The following is a 24,994-nucleotide window of genomic DNA, read 5'->3' on the forward strand; positions in this document are numbered from 1 at the left end:
TGGTAGCCCAGCTACGTCCCTATTTGAGTAAAGAGGACCTTACATCAGTGGTACATGCTCTGGTAACCTCGCGTTTGGATTACTGCAATGCGCTCTACGTAGGGCTACCTCTGAAGACAGTTTGGAAACTACAGCTAGTGCAAAACGCGGCAGCCAGACTGCTAACAAGAACAAAGCGGTCTGAGCATGTAACACCTGTCCTGGCCCGCCTGCACTGGCTGCCAATATGTTTCCGGGCTAGATTCAAAGTGTTGGTATTAACCTATAAAGCCTTATACGGTGCGGGACCACGTTACCTTGCGGAACGCCTCTTCTGATATGAACCCGCCCGTACACTACGTTCAGCTACGAAGGCCCTCCTCCGGGTTCCAACCCATAGGGATGCCCGGAGGGTGATGACAAGATCTAGGGCCTTCTCGGTGGTGGCCCCCGACCTGTGGAACGGTCTCCCCAAGGAAGTGCGCCTGGCGCCGACGCTGCTTTCCTTTCGGCGCCAGGTTAAAACCTTTTTATTCTCCGAAGCATTTTAATCTAAATTGATTTAAATTTAAAATGTTACTGTATTGATTTAGATTGTGTTATTTTGTATCATATTGTGTTATTTATTGTATTTTTTATGCTTTGTATTTCTATGTTCACCGCCCAGAGAGCTATTGCTAGTCGGGCGGTATATAAATTTAATAAATAATAATAAAATAATAATAATCCAATTTTATGTTGACAGCAGTCTTATGACATGGGGAGGGTAAGAGATAACAAAAGAGAGAAAGGTAGCCAGGAATATTGAAGTTTATTGCACAGCAGCAGCAGGACCATATTGACCACACATTAGGCTAATTGCAAATACTGTACAGAAGAATACTTTCATCAGCAATTTGTTCCCAATAATTAAAGCAATCTTTAAAAGAGGACAACCAGCCAGTAGAGCTCAAGCACCTGAATAAAGTTTGTAGAACAATATAATCACCCATAATTAAGGCCAAGTTTGGAGCAGGAAACTGGTTATGCTGAATGGTCTGTGCACTTCAGAATCCTGGACACTCCAGCAAGGCATGTTTAACAACAAAGGGAACATGTCAAGGTATGCAGATGAGCGTGACCTTTCCCCTCAGTAGATACTTATGGACTTGGTGTTCAATCCTTAATTGAGCCAGGACAACTTCCTTACTTCATGTCTTAGGTGATAAATTAGATCACAATCAGAATGGTGGTTTCAACAAGAAGGTTACTACTGGTCCCACAAGCCTTGACAATGGTCCTTCAGTTTAGGCTTAAAAAATGGAGGCAAACTTACTTGATAGGATTTCTGCATGTTTAAAAGCAAGTTTGCTCGCCACCTAGCAAGTGAGAGACTACCTCAAGGTCACCAAATGAACTTCATGCCTGTATAGGAATGTGAACCTAAATCTCCCCACCTGAAGTCTGACACTTTATCCACTACCCCAGGGATGGAGAACAATATTCAACCTGAGGGCCCTTCTGTGCAACCTGCCAGGGGCCATATGCCAGTGAAGAGCAAGGCCAGAGGTAAAACTGGGCAGAGTGACAAATGCGAATTTTATCTTTCTTCAGTAGGCTAATTTCTACACACACCAATAAGACACCCCTCTCATCTAGGCAAGCAAAAGTCATTATCAGAGTTCAATGACACATTTGAGCCAGGCAAAAACACCCAAAGAGGGTGCAATCAGGGCTAGTGAGGGGTATGGCTAGGAGAGAGGGGTGCAGATGAGGAGACTTCCAAGGGTCAGACAGAGAGGCCTGGAGGACCACATTTGGCCCTTGGGCCTGAGGTTTTCTGGAGTACAGCACTGTCTCCATTGTCACATCAAATATTTGCCTGCATTTCTTGCCCCACCTTTTGGTCACAAAGCAGCCCCTAGAGTGCTACCTATAGTGAAAATACAGCTTGAGACAGAGATATAATACATTGCCAAAACAACGTTATTGATGTATTGCATCTTTTTAGACCATTCCACCCTATACATATTGATACGTGGCCACAATGTATCAAAGTGAATGCCATCACATTTTAAAAAGAAACACAAAGTGGACAGGGCTCTCCAGCACGTCTTCCATTAAAGTGTTCCAGAGTTCATCCCAATGCCCACATACTGAAAACATGTCCGCAATGTTGACAACTAAGCAGAAATAGTGCTGTATACTTTCCAGGTTTAGATATGAGCACGTAAAATGCCCTTCACTGCTCTACAAGAAAGCATTTATTCAGAACATGACATTATTTTACTTTTTTATTATTATTTATAAAAGTATTTATATACCACTGTCTCACGAAACATCAGGGTGGTGTCCAGGACCATAATAAAACCTTTAAAAGCAGTACAAAACAACAATTAAATGACTGGCTGCTCCATAAAGTTTTATACAACTGCACAGGCCTGTCAGCATAAGAAGTATTCACGAGACACTTAAAAGTAAAAAACTAGGACGACTGCTGAATCTCTGCTGGAAGATTGTTGTACAGCATGGGACTGCCAACACTACATACCCAACTTTTGCTTGAGATCAGTTGAGCCTGGGGTCAACTAACAGCATTCCTCTGGATGATCTCTGTAATTTGGCTAGAATACAAGGGCTCAGGCAGTCCTTCAGGTATCCTGGACCCAGGTTATTCAGCACTCTGTATACCAAAGCAAGAGCCTTGAATTTGCCCCTCTAGCATATGGGGAACCAGTGTAGACATTTAGCAAAGATGTCACATGCTGTTGGCTGCCTGACCCCATCAGCAGTCTTGCTGCCACATTCTGCACCAGCTGGAGCTTCTGAGCCAGGCCCAAGAGCAGCCCCGCATAAAGATCATTGCAGTAATCCAGTCTCAGATTTTGTGGTGTAGTGGTTAAGGTGCTGGTCTATGACCTGGGAGACCAGGGTTCAAATCCCCACACAGCCATGAAGCTCACTGGGTGACCTTGGGCCAGTCACTGCCTCTCAGCCTCAGAGGGAGGCAATGGTAAACCACCTCTGAATGCTGCTTACCAAGAAAACCCTATTCACAGGGTCGCCATAAGTCGGGATCGACTTGAAGGCAATCCATGAGCTACAGGGATAAAAAAAGACTCACAGTAAATATGTTGACATGTGGAGCCATCATCTAACCTAATCCATTTGTTGCATTACAAGCAATATGCACCACACACTTGTGAAAGCTTTGCTTCCTTTGAGTGTCTGAATCAGACCCAAGGAGCTTGCCTGAAGGGGATACAGGAAGTCCTTATTAAGAAAAGAAATTCTGAAGCCACATTGCCTCTTGTTCACTAATCTCAGGGAATCTGTATCTTGAATATTATATCTTTGCCTTCTGTGCATTTGACAGGCCTATGAACTATTTCATCTGCAGGGTATGCACTTTGACATAAAGTGCCTTGCAAAAGTAATCAGACCCCTGACCAATGCTTTCATTTTACTGAATTACAAATGCTACACTGTATTTTCGTTCGGTATGATATTTTATTTTGAAACACTGAAACTCAAAATCAATTACTGTGACATTGGTTTTTATGTTGGGAAATGTTTGGAAGAAACATAAAAAACTGAAACATGTTGCTTGCATTCAATCCCTGTGCAGCAGAGGCTCCCAGTTTACACAAATGAAAGAAATTGCCCTATCGAGGACACAATGACATTACCATTGGCCTCCACCTGTGAACCATCAAAGTTGCTGTCACATTGTCAGGATAAAACCCCCACTGTTGAAGGATCATTGGTCAGGCTGTGGATCTGAAGGAAAATGAAGACCAAAGAGCATGCTACAAAAGTGAGAGATAATGTAATACAAATGCATAGATTAGGAAAAGGATACAAAATAATATCCAAGTGTTTGGCTATCCCAGTGAGCACAGTTGGATCAGTTTGCAAGGCACTGTAATTACCAAACCAAGATCATGATATTCAAGCAACTATATTTCATCTGGACTTGTACCTAGCAGTGGTCCTGAGGAGGATGTTAATGAAATTGTTTTAAAATAGTGAAAACTTTTTGTGATCTATTTTGGTTTTGCTAAAATTACAGGTTTTAATAGTGCCATTATTAAGTATTTACTTAAAGATTTCCTCTGCTACAATTATCCAGGCTGCACATAAAACTGGCTGAACAGAATTCAATACAAACAAATGTGTTCTTGATGACAATTAATAATGTCACATTAGCTGACTTTTTCCCCCTTTGGGACACCTGATAAAACAATTTAGTAGTTCGTCTCCGATAGTTACAAGCTGTTCACACTCTAACACTCAGTCAACTGGCTGCAACAGGGATTATCTGCCAAAATCATGCTGCCAAAACCTGTAGTCAATTACACTATGAATAATCATTCCCTGAGTAGACGTTTTAAAGATCGTTTTTAGCTTGATTAAGTGTGTCACAAATTAGCAACAATCTCTAGTCCTCTTTGGTCTTCTAAATACAAAATCTTACTTGCAGAGAAGCTACAATTTTATGAGCAAGTGAAAAAAAATCTGGGAAACAATATTAGCCCTTTAAATGTTTTAAATAAACGCCAAAACATTTTTACTGGCCAGATCTCCTGCTTTGGGCTGCAGCACAACCTCAGAACCTATCCCTCGCTAAAAATAAAGGTCCCTGCCAAGAGCCATAAAAAGTTTCTGTCCTCTCAGCTATACACAAAGGGTTTCCTCTTACTCCTCCTTTTTTTTTTTTACACTCAGGAAATCCTTTCCATATCAATTTACTTGCCAAGAAATACCTGCATGCCTGCCACTCAATCTCTGTACTTTACAAGGGATTCTACAGTATGTTCTAGGGTGCTGCCAATTCACAAGAAGTGTTAACTAGGCCTATGTGTATGCATATTACCAACTATCCTTTCTTTCAAAAACATTCCATGTAAAAAGTCCATTCCTGAGATAGGGAGGGGGGAGGACTGGCAGGAAATATCCCCCCCAATATTTCATCTATACAAACAATTGGCATGCTAACATAACAGAAGATGAAAGAGACATCTATCCAAGCTAGATAATTCATTCTCTGTTTCTTTCATTCATGCACACCAAAAATGGTTAGATATGCATGAACACATGGGGTCTACACATAAGTAGCACCCAATACTTTATTTTTCTTCAAAGAAAACAATAATCAGGAAAATATATATTTTATTTTATTTATTTAGTTATTGCACTTGTATACCGCCCCATAGCCGAAGCTCTCTGGGCGGTTTACAGCAATCAAAAACATTAAAACAAATATACAATTTAAAACACAATTTTAAAATTTAAAACAATATAGAAACAATTTAAAACACATGCTAAAATGCCAGGGAGAAGAGGAAAGTCTTGACCTGGCGCCGAAAAGATAACCATGTTGGCGCCAGGCACACCTTTTAAATACTGAGAGCATTCAAAAAGCTGTGGGTGGATATGGCTGCAATATACGAAGTGTCTTGCAGTAATTTCAGGAATTTGTAGAATTTCAGGAAATTATAAAATTTGTAGTAATTCAGCTCGATGTGTCTGACACTACTAGCACAACCACAGCATAAATAAGTATAATAATAATTCTACCATGGGTAAGAATTGTTGTTTTCCAGCAACTTTGAGTGCCAGGAAAAAGTAATTCCCCTACAATGTAACCATTTTCTCAAATCACACTACATGGAAGAATTAACATCAGCTGTACAGTTCCCTAAAAAACCCCAAGGATGATTCGAAAGCTCTTCTTAGAAGTACGTACTACTTAGATGGAGTCAACAGAATCCCATACCGCAAGAGCATGAAAGAATAGTTTGTATAAGCCTTTAGACCTGGAGAAACAGAGTACTCCTGCAAATCAAAACAAAGTTTGTGAGGATACCTCCACACCTGACAAAACAAAAGCAACTTAGGAATCAAAACAAAGCAAAGCAGAAATCAAAACAAAAGCAACTCAATTGCAGCTTTTCAACCACTCAGTCTAGGTAATACTGCAACTGGAAGGTTTTGGTGTAGAAATAGGTATAAATGCACAACAAATGCTTCTGTTTGAAATACAGATAAAGTATTATTCCTCTGCCGAACAGAGTTCAGGATACATCAGGCTGGGGGGAGGGGTAGTATCCATTGTGGCAGATGCGCAGCGGCAGACGGGCAGATGCAACAAAGGACAACTGCCAATTAGATAGCATCTGCCTGGGCTTCCATGCAAGTTCACAGATTTATCTGCAGAGTTGCTCCTCACAGGATTTCACCCATCTTTCTGCTGCTGCCATATTGTTATTCGAAGAAAACAAATAGGAATTGACAACATGGCCTTTGAAAGCTCTGTAACATTTTTATTAGTTCTTGATTTTAAAGAAAGCAAAAGCTAACAGCACCCAAACACATACCCTGGACTTCAGGAAAACCAACTATAATAAACCAATTGCCGTGGAACACGGTTTCACGGCAAGCAACCCCAATGATAAACGGAGTCCAAGATGGGTAGGAATTTCTAAAACAGGACATTCTAAAGGCAAAGTGGCAAACAATTCCAACAAAAAAAGGGGGGAAGACAGCAGAAGAACCCAATGTGGCTTCACAAATAGTTTAGAGATGAGCTGGGGGGGGGGAAAGGACACATACAGGAAGTGGAAGCAAAGTCAGGCCACAAAGGAAGAGTACAGACAGGTAGCATGGAATTGCAGGGATGGCATCAGGAAGGCCAAAGCTGAGAATTAGTGAGAGATGCTAAAACAAACAAAAAAGCTTTCTTCAGGTACATCCATAGTAAAAGGCAAAGAAAAGAAATGGTGGTACGGCTACTCAATGAGGATGGAAAATGATAACAGATGACAAAGAAAAGGCAGAAATGCTCAATTCCACTTTGGCTTGGTCTTCTCCCAAAAGAGGGTCTATGATCCTCATAGCAAACATTGAAGGGCCAGAATTGCAGCTTGAGATTGAAAGACAAATTGTCAAGGAATACCTAATTACTCTGAATGAGTTCAAAGCTGCAGGGCCCGATGAACTGCATCCTAGAGTATTGAAGGAACTGGCTGAAGAACTCTCGGAACCACTGTCTATTATCTTTGTGAAATCATGAAAGATGGGTGAAGTGCCAATTGACTGGAGGAGAGCTAATGTCCCTATCTTTAAAAAGGGCAAAAGGAGGAACTGGGGAACTACAGACCAATCAGTCTGACATTGATACCTGGGAAAATTATGGAGCAGTCAGATGATAAAGTGGCCAATCTGGAAGTACCTTTAAAACAATGCAGTGATTACTAGAAGTCAACATGGATTTATCAAGAACAAATCCTGCCAAACTAACCTTATCTCATTTTTTGACTGGGTAACCTCCATGGTACATTGTGGGAATGCTGTGGACATCATGTATCTCAACTTCAGCACAGCTTTTGACAAAGTGCCCCATGATATTCTGATTAGCAAGCTAGCTAAAATGTGAGCTGGATAGAACAATTAACAGGTGGATCCACAGTTGACTACAGAATCATACTCAAAGACTGCTTATCAATGGTTCCTTCTAAAACTGGGGGAAGGTAATGAGCAGGGTACCGCAGGGTTCAGTCCTGGGCCCAGTACTCCTCAACATTTTTATTAATGACTTGGATGAGGAGGTGCAGGAACGCTTATTATATCTGCAGATTATACAAAATTGGGAGAGATAGCTAATACTTTGGAGGACAGGAACAAAGTTCAAAGTGACCTTGATAGGCTGGAACATAGGGCTGAAAACAACAGAATGAAATTTAACAGGGATAGGTGTAAAGTTCTACATCTAGGAAAAAGAAACCAAATGCACAGTTATAGAATGCGGGACACTTGTCTCAGCAATACAACATGCGATAAGGGTATTGGAATTGCTGTTGATCACAAGCTGAATATGAGCCAACAGTGCAATGTGGCTGCAAAAAAGGCAAATGCTATTTTAGGCTGCATTTATAGGACACCATACTTTAAGCAGGATCCAGATAAACAGGAACAGGTTAAGGGGAGGGCAACAAGGATGATCAGGGGACTGGAAACAAAGCCCCATGAGGAGAGACTGAAAGAACTGGGCATGTTTAGCCTTCAGAAGATTGAGGAGAAATAAGACAGCACTCTTCAAGTACTTGAAAGGTTGTCACACAGCAGAGGGTCAGGATCTCTTCTCAATCATCCCAGAGTGCAGGACACAAAATAATGGACTCAAGTTACAAGACGACAGATCTGAACAGAACATCAGGAGAAACCTCCTAACTGCTACAGTGGTATGACAATAGAACCAATTACCTAGGGAGGTGGTGAGCTCTCCAACACTGAAGGCATTCAAGAGGCAGCTGGACTGCCACCTGTCAGGTATACTTTAATTTGGACTCCTGCATTGAGCAGGGGGTTGGACTCGATGGCCTTATAGGCCCCTTCCATCTCTACTATTCTATGATAGGCATGCTATCTTCTTAATACCTCTATTTCTGCCTCAGATGGAAAATGGAAATGGACTGCCTTCGATCCCAACTTATGGCGACCCTATGAATAGGGTTTTCATAGTAAGCGGTTTTCAGAGGTGGTTTACCATTGCCTTCCTCTGAGACTGAGAGGCAGTGACTGGCCCAAGGTCACCCAGTGAGCTTCATGGCTGTGTGGGGATTCCAACCACTATGCCACACACACTGGCTCTCCTGCCTCAGATAGACTTCCTCTAAGGTGGCAGCTTTGGGCAATAAAAGAGAACTCCTATACTGCTTTGATTATTCTGCTGTATTGGCTTGTTGATTCCTTTACCAGAGTGAGAAAACTAACAAGACAATAATGCAACTAACCCTTCAGAATACACAAAATACCCAAAGATCTCCACATAAAACGTGGCAATCACTATTCTGCTGTCAGTCATGCTGTTTGTATCACATTCACAAATTAGCCTCATTAACTCATGTTTTGTGGCATTTGGAAGCTTCAAAATGTCATGTGATATGTCTGTTAGCTAAGAGGTGTTTAAAAAGCATTGTTGTTGTTGTTATGTGCCTTCAAGTCGATTATGACTTATGGCGACCCTATGAATCAGCGACCTCCAAGACCATCTGTCATGAACCACCCTGTTCAGATCTTGTAAGTTCAGGTCTGTGGCCTCCTTTATGGAATCAATCCATCTCTTGTTTGGCCTTCCTCTTTTTCTATTCCCTTCTGTTTTTCCCAGCATTATGGTCTTCTCTAGTGAATCATGTCCTCCCATTGTGTGTCCAAAGTATGATAACCTCAGTTTCATCATTTTCGCTTCTAGTGACAGTTCTGGTTTAATTTGTTCTAACACCCAATTATTTGTCTTTTTCGCAGTCCATGGTATGTACAAAGCTCTCCTCCAACACCACATTTCAAAGGAGTTGATTTTTTCTCTTATCCGCTTTTTTCACTGTCCAACTTTCAGCATTGTATGTGATCAATCTTTTCTTTGTATAGGTTCCTCCATTGCTCTTATGTTTCATCTTCTTACAGTTTTGTACATTGTCCCTCACCCCTCAGAGTCCTTTTTGAGTCACTTATCCCTCCTACATTTAATATGTTCTGAATTTTATGGGTAGAGAACATTATTATTGTTGCTGTTGTTTTTGATTCTATATGTTTTACTATTGTTCCCTTGCTTGCCTGGCCCTTAATGTATTCCTATTTCAGGTGTTCTGTATGCTTCATTTGTCAGACTTGCACTTGTTGATTATAAAAGATTCCCACCATGGGCACTGCAACCAGTTCTTATACAAATTGCAGGAATTTAAGAAGTGAAGTTAATTGTGCAACTCTAGTAACTGGGTTTACGACTGCAGCCTACATCATCATCTAACTTTCATTGCTGGTCCTAATGATGTTTAACTGTTTAATCTGTATTCCTGAGAAGTATTTTACTCTCTCCCCCACTTCCAGAACAGCCCAGGAAAATGATAAAAGAGAACCAGAAGCAGGCAGCAAAAGGGAAAAATTCCCTTCTCTTTCCAGCATGAAAGAGGATCGTCAAGCTTTAAATGGCTCAGAAAAAAATAACAGTGAAGGAGCTGGAGAAAGGAGCATACCAGCAACAGAAGCATTTTGTTCTCCTTCCCTCTCATCTCCCCAAACTGAATCAGCTTATAAAGACAAGAGAGAGACAGAAACAGGATTGTACTACTATACTTGGGCACATTGTACTTGTACTACTATACCTTTTCCCGCCTTAGCAGAGAAGGTAGCTCATATCTTTTGGTCTTCAATCTTCATTAGTTGTCAAGTAGAGCTTCAGCATTTCAAAAGTATGTCTATAACTATGTGAATTAGATAACCACTTTTGTTATGTGATGGGTTAAAAATAATAATCCCATGTCCCCTGGATTCTAGCACAAACTGTGCCAAGATTAGGAAAGGATATCAGTATGCCTGATCCAGCACTACTTGATCAATTTACATCAAGAAGTAAAGTAGCAAAGATTGTGACTCAGTCCATTTCTTCTGGATATCAGCAACCAGAGATCCAAGATATCAGGATAAGGCAGGGCCTTGGTTGAAAATAAAATAATCAGTTCACTGACTTGACAACAGTTTAACTTCTGACAGACCTCCATCAACCCAAAATGTGAATCCACAATTCATAGGGATGAATGTTCATGTGATATCCACAATTCATCTGAAGTTAATGTACTCTTTCTTCTATTCTGTCTCAACAATCTCACATTTACCTATTCACATAATTTTCCACTGATCCTTGTTTCTGATTTTTTTCAGTTATTTTATATTTTTTTCAGTTGGCCATTTAGATACTTCTGTCAACACATGCACAGTTGAAGATGCATGTTGTAAAGGAAGGCTAGCCTCTTAGTGTTTTCTTTTAAAAATGATTTGGTTTATTCAAGCATGACTTCATTCTATATTTATCCTTACCAACTTTGCAAATCTATACAAATTTTCACTGTATTAAACCTAGTCAGCCCCCACTGATGCATCTCAGATTCAGTGCAAACTCCCTGACTTAAAACTACCACTTTCAAGTTATTGCCCTCAGGGTCTCTATTAAACTTTCATTCACTTCAGCTTTAATCAGGCATCCAGTTTCATTTCTGTGTGGAGTTACTCACAGCATTAAAACTAGAAGTTTAAAATGTTTCTCCTTCACCAAATGCTTAGGTCACTTGGCTTCATTGTGATAGGCAATGGCAGTAGTCTGCTTCCATTTTTCATTGGAATGAGCATGCTTTTGGAGAAGGCACCACATCTTACCCTCCTGTCAAACAAAAACACTCCTCCATCACTGGCATGATTCAACTTTTCACTATGCTAACATCTTTCTCTTGTAAAGGAAAGTTCCCATATTCAGTCCCCCAGCCCTTCTGGCACTATGGAAAAGAAGAACACAGCCAGTTATGGCTCTTGGTTTGTGGGGCGAGGGGGTGGAAGTATAGGTTGCCAACTGCCTATAATAGGTGCCATATACCCACATAGTGCAGCTCTGCTGCCCCTGCCTCACAAAGATGTCCACCAGTAAAGATATGAAGCATTATTTTCAGTAGCTGCTCAGGAGTGCCTTTTACCACCTTCCCTTCTGCACTATTTGACACCAGTATCCTGGTTTAATCATAGAGATGAGTGTAAGAAACATCACAAAAATAAGTCTGGGAGCTTTCAGTGTTTAAGGTTATTGTTTATGTTTATATATGTCATGTTTAGACCAGGCATCAGAAAGCCTGGAATTATTCTGTGGGATTTTAAGCATGCTCAATATGATTTGTTAGAAGACTTGCATATAGTAAACCCATGTTACCATGTGGCTCATGGGAATGATGTGGAGAAGCACCCTCAAGCAAAGATAGTTACCTAGCCAACCATCCAGAGAACTCAGTTTAGGTTACTGAGAGTTGGGGGCATCTTTTCTGCTTAGTAGAAGATAGACAGAGAGAGAGAGACTTTACCTTCGGCACGGTGAATGCAGGTATGCTGGTTATCACTGAGGAAGAATCCATCATTGCAACGACACTCATAGCTCCCCACTGTGTTGACACAAACATGCTGGCACCCTCCACTGTTGAGCAAGCACTCATCTGTATCTGAAAAATAAGTGGCAGCAGGTTTGTACCAGCTGTTACTGGTCAACACAGCAGCCTGTATTAATCACATATGAAAGGTTAATGAAACCATGATGATAATGAAGTATCCAGCAGGTTGGATAGTTGTCTTTCTTCTCCCTGTTTCATTACTGCAAGGACAGGTGCAACAGAATTCAACAGTACAGGTCCAATCCATACAATTACAATAAAAAAATGAATACTCATAGTGAGCATGTTCTAACATGCCATTTTTATGTAACTTGAAAAAGTGCTTTTATTACCATACTTTTTTTTTTACATTAATGAACTAGCATCTGCATAATACGCACTTGAACCACATTTGGCTCCCTATTCTCTGACGAACTGGTAAGTATGGGAATGAGCAGAAATGCAACCTAGTGTGATGTTGTAGTACTTAGTGTTGCACAATATGAGTCAGCAGCTAGGTTTGCTGGGAGGCCATTATCAGGACAGAATGGGGGCTGATGACCTAAGCCCTGCTGCCCTCCTCCTTCTGAAACTGGCTTGAAAGTAAATCTTTCCTCCCTAACCTCCCCCAGCATCACCACATCTCTCCCTCTCTCTTTTCATTCCTCACTAATTGCCTGAAATATCTGTTTCATATAAGGGTGGGAAGGAGAATATAGTCATTGGATTGGTAATTGGCAAGTCAGACAACTCTCCAACAAGGTTGGCCAGCTTTGCTATTTTAGAACATATGCAGACCCAAAAATTATACTTATTTATTTAGGGCTTTTGCATGCCTCATCATATAAAATAAGTATAAAAGCAATTAAAATACAGAATAAAACATAAAACCTTGCCACACAATGCCAGTGTGTAACCTACATTAATTCCCTGTTGCCCTTCCAGATGGCTGATGTGGGAAAATCCAGGCTGTGTACATGGAAAAAATGCACTGTTGGCCCAAGAAGCCCTGTCACATCAGTCCTCTCAAACCATAAGAACATAAGAACATACGAAGACCCTGCTGGATCAGGCCAGTGGCCCATCTAGTCCAGCATCCTGTTCTCACAGTGGCCAACCAGGTGCCTGGGGGAAGCCCGCAAGCAGGACCCAAGTGCAAGAACACTCTCCCCTCCTGAGGCTTCCGGCAACTGGTTTTCAGAAGCATGCTGCCTCTGACTAGGGTGGCAGAGCACAGCTATCACAGCTAGTAGCCATTGATAGCCCTGTCCTCCACGAATTTGTCTAATCTTCTTTTAAAGCCATCCAAGCTGGTGGCCATTACTGCATCTTGTGGGAGCAAATTCCATAGTTTAACTATGCGCTGAGTAAAGAAGTACTTCCTTTTGTCCATCCTGAATCTTCCAACATTCAGCTTCTTTGAATGTCCACGAGTTCTAGTCTTACAAGAGAGGGAGAAGAACTTTTCTCTATCCACTCTCTCAATGCCATGCATAATTTTATACACTTCTATCATGTCTCCTCTGACCCGCCTTTTCTCTAAACTGAAAAGCCCCAAATGCTGCAACCTTTCCTCGTAAGGGAGTCGCTCCATCCCCTTGATTATTCTGGTTGCCCTCTTCTGAACCTTTTCCAACTCTATAATATCCTTTTTGAGATGAGGCGACCAGAACTGTACACAGTATTCCAAATGCGGCCACACCATAGATTTATACAATAGCATTATGATATTGGCTGTTTTATTTTCAATACCTTTCCTAATTATCGCTAGCATGGAATTTGCCTTTTTCACAGCTGCCGCACACTGGGTCGACATTTTCATCGTGCTGTCTGCTACAACCCCGAGGTCTCTCTCCTGGTCGGTCACCGCCAGTTCAGACCCCATGAGCGTATATGTGAAATTAAGATTTTTTGCTCCAATAGGCATAATTTTACACTTGTTTATATTGAATTGCATTTGCCATTTTTCCGCCCATTCACTCAGTTTGGAGAGGTCTTTTTGGAGCTCTTCGCAATCCTTCTTTGTTTTAACAACCCTGAACAATTTAGTGTCGTCAGCAAACTTGGCCATTTCACTGCTCACTCCTAATTCTAGGTCATTAATGAACAAGTTGAAAAGTACAGGTCCCAATACTGATCCTTGAGGGACTCCACTTTCTACAGCCCTCCATTGAGAGAACTGTCCGTTTATTCCTACTCTCTGCTTCTTAACCAAATCCTTATCCACAAGAGGACCTCTCCTCTTATTCCATGACTGCTAAGCTTCCTCAGAAGTCTTTGGTGAGGTACCTTGTCAAACGCTTTTTGAAAGTCTAAGTACACTATGTCCACTGGATCACCTCTATCTATATGCTTGTTGACACTCTCAAAGAATTCTAGTAGGTTACTGAGACAGGACTTTCCCTTGCAGAAGCCATGCTGGCTCTGCTTCAGCAAGGCTTGTTCTTCTATGTGCTTAGTTAATCTAGCTTTAATCATACTTTCTACCAGTTTTCCAGGGACAGAAGTTAAGCTAACTGGCCTGTAATTTCCGGGATCCCCTCTGGATCCCTTTTTGAAGATTGGCGTTACATTTGCCACTTTCCAGTCCTCAGGCACGGAGGAGGACCCGAGGGACAAGTTACATATTTTAGTTAGCAGATCAGCAATTTCACATTTGAGTTCTTTGAGAACTCTCGGGTGGATGCCATCCGGGCCTGGTGATTTGTCAGTTTTTATATTGTCCATTAAGCCTAGAACTTCCTCTCTCGTTACCACTATTTGTCTCAGTTCCTCAGAATCCCTTCCTGCAAATGTTAGTTCAGGTTCAGGGATCTGCCCTATATCTTCCACTGTGAAGACAGATGCAAAGAATTTATTTAGCTTCTCTGCAATCTCCTTATTGTTCTTTAGTACACCTTTGACTCCCTTATCATCCAAGGGACCAATCGCCTCCCTAGATGATCTCCTGCTTTGAATGTATTTATAGAATTTTTTGTTGTTGGTTTTTATGTTCTTAGCAATGTGCTACCTGCTAGATATCTGATTGCATGTTAAAAGATGCACTTGAAGTTGGTGAGCTTCCTGTAAAAAGGCACTATTACAGTCAAAAGGCAGTGGCTGCATTCAGGTATCACACAAATCCATTCAAACACTTTACTGGGGTGCTCAATATGAATATGGTTTGGTGTCAACCTGATAGCTGCACTTTTCGTAGAACTTGGTAGTGTTTTATCCAGGGCTGTGGAGTCGGAGTTGGAAGCAATTTTGGGTGGAGTCGGAGTCGGTAGAAATGTACCGACTCCGACTTCAAAATAAAAACTTTCATAGGAATTTGGGAAAGTTTTCTTGTTCAGAAATTTTAATCAAATAAATATATTTTATGTTCTATCAATCTAGCCTGATGATTCACGTGGTGGTGATGAAATGCCTTGTGCTACCATTTTACTACAGTAAATTTGTTATTACTAGTTAATATACATTTGCCATTTATGAAGGAGTCAGAGTTGGACAGTAGAAAAATAGAGGAGTCGGAGTCGAAGGTTTGGCGTACTGACTCCACAACCCTGGTTTTATCAGGGAGGTAGGATGATAAAAAGAGGAACAGTACCAGTGAATTGAAGAAGGCAGTCATTGCACACGGTTAGAGAATGTAACAGAGACCAAGAGAGGAAAGAGACAAGTAGCCTTACAACACCAAACTAGCTTCACTCCCTGATCACTAGATGCTACCTGCGCATTTCCAACCATACTCCAAAACAATGACAAGAGCAAAGGCTTGTTTTCCTTTTAAAAATGAAAACCCAGGAATAACAATTACAGGCAAGAAAGCAGAATGTGCAAGATTCTATGTAGATAAATGTTCTATTTGGCTTCTCTGGTCACTGAGCCTAATCCTCCCCAGCAGCTTTAGGAGAGTCTCCCTGCCTTTTAATCCCTTGGCGATCTTCTCTTGAGCTTCCCACATACTTTCCTTCAAGGTGGCTGGCCACACCTTCTTGGCTCCAATTTGGACGCCGCTACCCACAAACTCTATGGTAAACCTTAGGGTCTGGCACTGAAACAATTCTTGAGTTGCAAGTCATTACAAGCAGGAACAATCCTATCATTTGTTGTCCCTCAAAATATCCTTGTGAAGTATGTCGGGGTTTCAGATCGAGGTCCTGAAGATGCTCTAACAGAGAGTGGGGAGGGGGATTTGGGATTCCAGGAGTTGCAGATGGTGAGTGAGGAGGAAGGGGACGAGCAAGAGATGCAGACAGTTAGGGACCTTGGAATTCCAACGGACGAAGACTCATCCCTGCCAGTTCTCACGCCTCCTTTCGCGCCGCAGCGAAGGGGATGGGAGGAGGAGACGGAAGGAGGAGGATTCCTAACCCCCCCCCAACCCAGCAGTCCTGGGAAGAAGCCGGCACCCGGCTCTCCATTTTCCACCACCACCACCACCCGGGCTGGATAGGGAAGTCAGCACTTCGGAAGGGGAGGGGCCCAAGGATCCCCCATCTCCTCGAGCCCGAAGAAGGCAGAGAAGGGATGAGCAGAAAAGGGGGGGAAGGCGGGGAATCTCTCAGGAGAAGCGCGAGGTTACGCGCCCGCCTCCCTCCTTCATAATGGTCGAGGAGGCGGGAAAACTTTGCTCTGTCAACTTTCTTTCAATGCTGCAGATTAGGTAGTTAGGGATACTAGTGATTTAGAATAGGGGTTGCATGAAGTGCAGTAAATATAACGTTGAGATCTCCTTAATAAAGAAAGAATTGCTTACAACATCGAGTCTGGTCATTGAGTCTCAGCCTGGGCACAACAGTTTGACAGAGCCACTTTCTCGTCCCTCAAGTCCCCAGCAACTTGCCGCATACAAGATGAATCTGGGAGCCGCAGGAGGGATCACCCTTGAGTCGCTGCAGGCGGATTTACAGATGTTGCAGATGAATTTCCTAGCCCTGCAAACCGAGAATCAGAATCTGCGGACCACGACGCAGGCCCTGCAGACTGACAACCAAGCCCTGAGGGCGGCAGTAGCCCAGCTCCAGGCAGCGTCTCCTGGCGTCGCTGCAGCTCCAGTCAAGACTCCTGTAGGATTGCCCGCGAGGTATGCCGGGCAGAGTGATCAGTGCACCACATTCCTAGCCCAGTGTGAACTTTACATGCAAGTCCGCCGGGCGGATTTCTCGACGGACGACGCAAAGGTGGCCTTTGTCATCAGCCTCTTAGAGGGAGAAGCCGCAAAGTGGGCAACTCCCTACCTGATCTGGGCCGACCCTGTGCTGGGAGTGTACGCCGGTTTCAAGACCGCCATGGGAGAGATGTTCCAAGACCCCCAGAGGAAAGAGACAGTGACGAGAAAACTCGGTGCTCTACGACAGGGGAGAGGGTCCGTGGCGAGTTACACCAATGCATTCAAACTCCTGGCCCAAGAGACTGAGTATAATGATCCAGCGCATATGTATTTGTACCGGAGCGGGCTGAGTCCAGAGATCCTGGATGAACTGGCCCGAATGTCACCCCCAGACACCTTGAGAGAACTGATCCATGTGTGCCTGCAGATAGACCACCGGCTGGAAGGGCGCCGACTGGAGAAGAGGCACGAGGCGCCCCGCTACCCTGCCCCCATACCGGTGCCCCGAAGCCGCATCCCGCCAAGCTCGATGCCCCCGTCAAGCAGCGGTGAGGAACCCATGCAGCTGGGAGGGATCCGGCCACATTTGACGGATGAGGAAAAGGAGAGGTGGCGGCGGGAGAATCTCTGCCTGTATTGCACCAAACCAGGCCATCTAGCGAGGAATTGTGGGGCTAAGGTGGGGAGACCCGAGCCTTCGGGAAACTAAGTGACCCAGCTCTCATTGAGGCCGGAGAGCTGGGGACCGCTATTAACAAAGGGCCTGCAGTGACACAGCCACCCTCGCAAGGGGTCCTGGTGTTGCCAGTTCGACTCACGATGTCCAAGGGACAAAGTTTTAAGACAGAAGCCATGATAGACAGCGGAGCCTCCACTTGTTTTATGGATGCAGAGCTAGTGGCCCGCTACGCGATCCCCACATGGGAGCTAGAAAAGCCTTTAGCGGTGGAGACCATTGACGGAAGACCTCTGAAGTCAGGGGGGTGACACGAGCGACTCGAGACTTGGAGATGGAAATCCCGGGACATTCCGAGACTATTTCGTTTTATGTGTCTCATCTCTCAAGTTTCTCAGTGGTCCTGGAAATGCCGTGGTTGGCGAAGCATGGACCACGGATCCACTGGGAGGAAGCGGTGGTGGTGTTTACCTCCGAGTACTGCCACGAGAATTGCCAGCCCTCGGAAACAGGAGCCATCCTGGCCGGGACCGGACAAAGTCCAGAGGAGGTAGTGCTGCCAGAAAAGTATGAAGAGTTCCAGGACGTGAGAATCTACCTCCACATCACCCATATGACTGTGCCATAGATCTGGTTGCTGGTGCTAGCATCCCGGCGGGGAGGATTTACTCACTCACAGAGCCGGAGAGGGAAGTGCGGCGAGAGTTCCTGGAAAAGAACCTGGAGCGAGGTTTCATTCGACCCTCGCAATCACCAGTGGCTGCGCCCTTGCTGTTCGTCAAAAAGAAAGGGGGGGAGCTCCGACCGTGCCATGATTACCACGCATTGAATCGGATTACCACACCAAACAGCTACCCCCTACCCCTCATTCCTGAGCTGTTGGATCGGTTGCGTTCGGCCAAGGTTTTTACCAAGCTGGATCTGAGAGGAGCATACAATCTAGTGCAAATGAAGGAGGGAGACGAATGGAAAACAGCGTTTCTCACTTCACAAGGGCAGTTTGAGTACCTAGTGATGCCTTTCGGGTTGTCCGTCTCCCCAGGAGTATTTCAGAAATTCATGAACCAGGTGTTTAGGGACCTGCTGGACTCCTACGTCATCATCTATCTGGATGACATTTTGATATTTTCAAAGGACCCACAGGATCATGAACGGCACGTGAAAACGGTACTGCAGAGACTGAGGGAGAACCAGCTGTATGCAAAGCTGGAAAAATGTGGCTTCGACCTGACCTCCCTGGATTTCTTAGGGTACAGAATCTCCCCGGAGGGAGTAGAGATGGACCCTGGGAAGGTGAGCTGTGTATTGGAATGGAATCAGCCCAAAACCAAGAAGGATGTCCAGCGCTTCTTGGGGTTCGCTAACTATTACCAGAAATTCATTCCGGGCTTCTCCAAGCTGACTGCCCCCCTGACGGACAGCCTACGGGGTAAGGGGATGTTCCGGTGGTCTGAGGAGGCCAAGAGAGCCTTCAAGGAGTTAAAGAGGCACTTCTCAGTTGAACCGATCCTGAAGTTCACAGACCCCACTCTACCCTACATCGTGGAGACTGACGCCTCGGATCTGGCAATTGTGGGGATCCTTTTACAACCGGGAAAAGAGGGAGAGGGACTGTACCCCTGTGCCTACTTCTCAAGGAAACTAACGGACCCCGAACGGAACTACACTGTCCTGGAAAAAGGAAAAAGTGTTTATATTATTCAATATAAACAAGTGTAAAATTATGCATATTGGAGCAAAAAATCTTAATTTCACATATACGCTCATGGGGTCTGAACTGGCGGTGACCGACCAGGAGAGAGACCTCGGGGTTGTAGTGGGCAGCACAATGAAAATGTCGACCCAGTGTGCGGCAGCTGTGAAAAAGGCAAATTCCATGCTAGCGATAATTAGGAAAGGTATTAAAATAAAACAGCCAATATCATAATGCCGCTGTATAAATCTATGGTGCGGCCGCATTTGGAATACTGTGTACAGTTCTGGTCGCCTCATCTCAAAAAGGGTATTATAGAGTTGGAAAAGGTTCAGAAGAGGGCAACCAGAATGATCAAGGGGATGGAGCGACTCCCTTACGAGGAAAGGTTGCAGCATTTGGGGCTTTTTAGTTTAGAGAAAAGGCGGGTCAGAGGAGACATGATAGAAGTGTATAAAATTATGCATGGCATTGAGAAAGTGGATAGAGAAAAGTTCTTCTCCCTCTTTTGTAAGACTAGAACTCGTGGACATTCAAAGAAGCTGAATGTTGGAAGATTCAGGATGGACAAAAGGAAGTACTTCTTTACTCAGCGCATAGTTAAACTATGGAATTTGCTCCCACAAGATGCAGTAATGGCCACCAGCTTGGATGGCTTTAAAAGAAGATTAGACAAATTCATGGAGGACAGGGCTATCAATGGCTACTAGCTGTGATGGCTGTGCTCTGCCACCCTAGTCAGAGGCAGCATGCTTCTGTAAACCAGTTGCTGGAAGCCTCAGGAGGGGAGAGTGTTCTTGCACTCGGGTCCTGCTTGCGGGCTTCCCCCAGGCACCTGGTTGGCCACTGTGAGAACAGGATGCTGGACTAGATGGGCCACTGGCCTGATCCAGCAGGCTCTTCTTATGTTCTTAACTCCTTGCAATTAAAGAGTCTTTCTCCCACTGGAGACAGTACCTGGAAGGAGCTCAGCATCAGATTGAGGTGAGATCGGACCATAAGAACCTCGAGAGTCTGCAGACTACTAGGAAGCTGAACCAGAGGCAGATACGATGGGCCCAGTTCTTCACTCGGTTTAACTTCCGAATTACTTACTACCTCCAAGCCAAGAACCAGCGAGCTGATGCTCTCTCACGACTACCAGAGTATTTGGAAGGAAAAGCCCCAGCTGCTCTCCAATACATCATCCCTCCAGAGAGAGTGCTTGCGGGCGCGTGCCAGGGGTCCTGGGAAAAAGATCTTAAGGAGGCTCAAGCTAAAAACCCTTACGCGCTACAGTGCCTAGCCGAACTGGATCACCCCGCCAAGGAGAGCGGATTCCATGAAAGCAATGGACTCTTGTGTCACTGATCCACGAGGTATGTACCACCGGGAGAGATGAGGACCTGGGTATTAAGGCAGTGCCACGACTCTCCGTCAGCCGGACACTTTGGCGTTTTCAAAACCATCCAAATCGCCTCTAGAAACTTTTGGTGGCCTCAGATGAGGAGAGAGATAGAGAGCTATGTGCAGACCTGTCCAGTCTGTTTGAGGACGAAGCACGCGCCTGGGAAGCTGGCTGGATTACTTGAGCCCTTGCCCACGCCAAGGGGGCCCTGGAAAGAACTCTTGATGGACTTTATAACAGACCTCCCTGACTCCCAAGGGATGTCGACCATACTGGTGGTCGTAGATGCTCTAACGAAGATGGCTCATTTCCTGCCGTATGCAGGTGTACTGGATGCGGAAGAAACTGCTAAACTATTCTTGCCCATGCCGGGTAAGTACAGGAAGTTACAGGATAGAAGAGTAGGTCCTTTTGAGGTGGAGGCTCAAATCAACCCTGTGGCTTACCGGTTGAAACTTCCACCTACGTTCAAGGTGCATCCTGTATTTCATCGCTCCCTCCTCACTAAAGAACACCCCCCGAGCCCCCTCAGACCAGAGGTGCAGCCAGGGGCCCCTCTAGAGATAGACGGACAAATGGAATTTGAAGTGGAGAGTATTTTGGATTCCAGGAAAAGAAGAAATCGGCTGCAGTATCTCATACACTAGGTGGGATACGGCCCGGTGGAAAGGTCGTGGGAGAATGCGGAGGACGTCCACGCCCCGGACTTAGACTTTCACCAGCAGTTTCCCCAATGACCCAGACCCGAGGGTTGGAGGGAGGAAAGCCTTGGGAGAGGGGATACTGTCGGGGTTTCAGATCGAGGTCCTGAAGATGCTCTAAGAGAGAGTGGGGAGGGGGATTTGGGATTCCAGGAGTTGCAGATGGTGAGTGAGGAGGAAGGGGACGAGCAAGAGATGCAGACGGTTAGGGACCTTGGAATTCCAACGGATGAAGACTCATCCCTGCCAGTTCTCACGCCTCCTTTTGCGCCGCAGGGAGACGGAAGGAGGAGGAGACGGAAGGAGGAGGATTCCTAACCCCCCCCAACCCAGCAGTCCTGGGAAGAAGCCGGCACCCGGCTCTCCATTCTCCACCCCGCCCCAGGCTGGATAGGGAAGTCAGCACTTCGGAAGGGGAGGGGCCCAAGGATCCCCCGTCTCCTCGAGCCCAAAGAAGGCAGAGGAGCGATGAACAGAAAAGGGGGGAAGGCGGGGAATCTCTCAGGAGAAGCGCGAGGTTACGCGCCCGCCTCCCTCCTTCATAACGGTCGAGAAGGCGGGAAAACTTTGCTCTGTCAACTTTCTTTCAACGCTGCAGGATTAGGTAGTTAGGGATACTAGTGATTTAGAATAGGGGTTGCATGAAGTGCAGTAAATATAACGTTGAGATCTCCTTAATAAAGAAAGAATTGCTTACAACATCGAGTCTGGTCATTGAGTCTCAGCCTGGGCACGACAAAGTAAGGAAGAAGACTGGTGCAATGAAATTACAGGCATACCCCACTTAACATTGCTTCACTTAACGTAGTCTCACTATAATGTACATGCTCCATATGCCTGTATTTCTCCAGAAACGCAGCACAGCAGCAGAGGCTTTAGCGCGTGGGGTTGGAAATAGACACGATCGCGTGATCGCGATCAGCTGGGAGGCGCAGCAGCGCAGCAGCGGAGGCTTTAGTACGGGGCTTTGAGGCTCTGCATGAAGGAGAGGGAAAAAAGTTTTAAAAGGTAGTGCTTCACTTTAAGGACATTTTCGGTTTACATACTCGCTATGGACCCATTGAGTACGTTAATGCGAGGTATTACTGTAATTGAATCAGAGAGAGAGAAAGACAGAAAGACCCTGTAGCTCCCAAGTCTTGGGCGATTATTCAAACCACTAAGCTTCCTCTGTTTTATACATATCATATATACATACATACACACACAGGTGTGTTTGCACATGTCAATGTATTTATAATGCAACTTACACTTTCCCACATTATTGCCACTTTTACCTGACACACTTTAACAGCTACATGACAAGCAGAATTTCAACAGAGAACATCAAAAGCTCTTAAATAGGGCTGTCGTGGGCAGGAGAGGAATATGAACAAAAGGATTGGCAGAGCAATAGGAGTGGGGGGGGGCACAATGGTTGCAACCACCCAGTGCATTTAACAGTTTATGCACCCTTTCCAGAAAACCCCCCAGCAACCACACTATTAAAAGAACAGAACCCCTGCCAGAGGGGACAGGGAAAATGACAACTCCACTTTCCAAATACTTTCCCCAAGCATTTTGTAAAGGTGAGTCAAATGCATATGAAGCATGCTGCTTAGGCCTTGGGATTGGACTTGATGTTCCTCTAGTTCCTTCCAGTTCTGTGTTTCTAGGTACTCATACATGAACACCAGCACCTTCATTTCAAAGGTGGCAAAATGCCAAATGATCAAACTACCTTTTAGGTTTTCTCATTGAAATAACATTGCCTTTACTCAGCCACCTTAAGATTTCAGTGCTCATCAGAAAATATAGGTGGCATTCAGCAAGGATGCTGGTGCATTCTGCAGCACACTCCTTACCAAGACAATTATGACCATCTTGAGCCGACATAAAGCCATCATAACACATGCAGCGATAATTGCCTGGAATGTTGAAACATTCATGCACGCAGCCTCCGTTGAAGTCATTATCACATTCATCAATGTCTGGGGAATAAAGCAAAAGTCAATACGGTGGATGCTTGCTTGTTTGCTGTAGACAAAGCTCTGCAACATGAATGTAGCGTTGGCTGGAATGTGCAATGATTTAAAGATATCGCCCTTCTACTTTCTAAGTCACATAAGCAATTAGGTTAGGGATGAAAGGAGGCACTGCTGTGGAAAGTGAGACACCCAGTGGTGAGGCAACCCCCACAGGAGATGACCCAGAGGGGAGACAACTAAGGAAGTAATCCTTTGGGTGAGGAGTGAGGGGCAGGAGCACTCTTTTGTTATTTTTGTTACAGATTCCCTCTCTGGGTGAGAGCCAGGGAATGGAGGGGTGTTTGGTGGGGCCTCCCTGTGTGAAAGGCAGGTTTAGGTTTTTGGGGTTATCTGATGGCTTTAATGAGAATCTGGGGTGAGGCCAGAGTGAAGGTGATCAACACCATCTATCACTGATAGAAGAGTGGCTCCCTGCAAGAACTGATGAAGAGGTGATTTGCTGAGCACTTTGTATGATCGCGCTGCTATGAAATGTGTACACTATATAATTTATAGTGCAGATGTATTAATTGCTACATAATTGCTATTGTTATTCAACAATGTTTTCATTGATTGTTTTATGATGATTTTAAGTGTTATATTGTTCATAAAATCAAACTGTTATTCGTTATGATTTGTTTTGTTTTGAACTGTTATGTTTTGAGTTGATTTATCCGTGTTTCATTGCAACTCTAAAGATGTACTGATTTGCATTTTTGTTGCTCTGTATTGAGCCACTTTTAGTATATTTATATGGAAAAGTGGCATATAAATTTAAATAAATAAATACATAATGAATAGTGTAAAAAGCGGAAGAGGGAATGTACAGCACTTTTTACTGTCACGGGAAAACAGCCTGAAATGTCCCTCAATACAGAACTATCAGACTGTTGCTGCCAGAGCTTTGTGTACTCTAATGCTAAAAAAATTATATTGTTTTACAAGAACTGTACTCTGCAACTTGAAGAATAAAGCACATATTTGCTTCTTTGGCACTGTTTATTCAACTGCAGTTAGTAGTGGGGGGGAAACATCTCATGTAAAGCCATAATGCACATACCTTCACACATCTTTCCTTCTCCACTGTAACCTGGCTTACATGTGCACTTGTACAACTTTGGAGTATTTTGACAAATTGCATCTGGGTGGCATTCATCAATCCCTTGGGCACACTTGTCAATGTCTGTGAAAAAACATGCAACACAGTAAAAATACATGCGGTAATGTGTGCCAGGCAGCAAACATAGAGACAATACTTGAACATATGAATTTAGGATGGCTAAACTTACAGTAATTATAGTAGCATGCTCGTCTCATACAGAACTGCTAAATACTCATTTTGTCCATTACAAAGGATAGTATACATCTGAAACAGAAGTCACTTGAAACACAACCTTTTTATCACACCAAGGCTGCTTGAAAGCACTTCTGCATGAAGGCTTCTCCCTGTCACAATGGGATCCAGCCACAGACAGGATTATGTGGCACTAGCATAGACACGCTTTGTGATGCAAA

General features: G+C 44.2%; 1 protein-coding gene across 1 annotated transcript in view; it reads right to left on the reverse strand.

The window, feature by feature from the left end:
• The window catches only part of SCUBE2 (signal peptide, CUB domain and EGF like domain containing 2), a 116,509-nt gene that overhangs the window by 69,121 nt on the left and 22,394 nt on the right, over nt 1-24,994 (reverse strand). The window contains 3 exon segments of the mRNA XM_061610378.1: nt 11,859-11,993; nt 23,318-23,443; nt 24,540-24,662. Coding sequence (XP_061466362.1) covers nt 11,859-11,993; nt 23,318-23,443; nt 24,540-24,662 — 384 coding nt within the window.

Source organism: Rhineura floridana, chromosome 2 (genome assembly GCF_030035675.1).
Source record: "Rhineura floridana isolate rRhiFlo1 chromosome 2, rRhiFlo1.hap2, whole genome shotgun sequence".
NCBI lineage: Eukaryota > Metazoa > Chordata > Lepidosauria > Squamata > Rhineuridae > Rhineura > Rhineura floridana.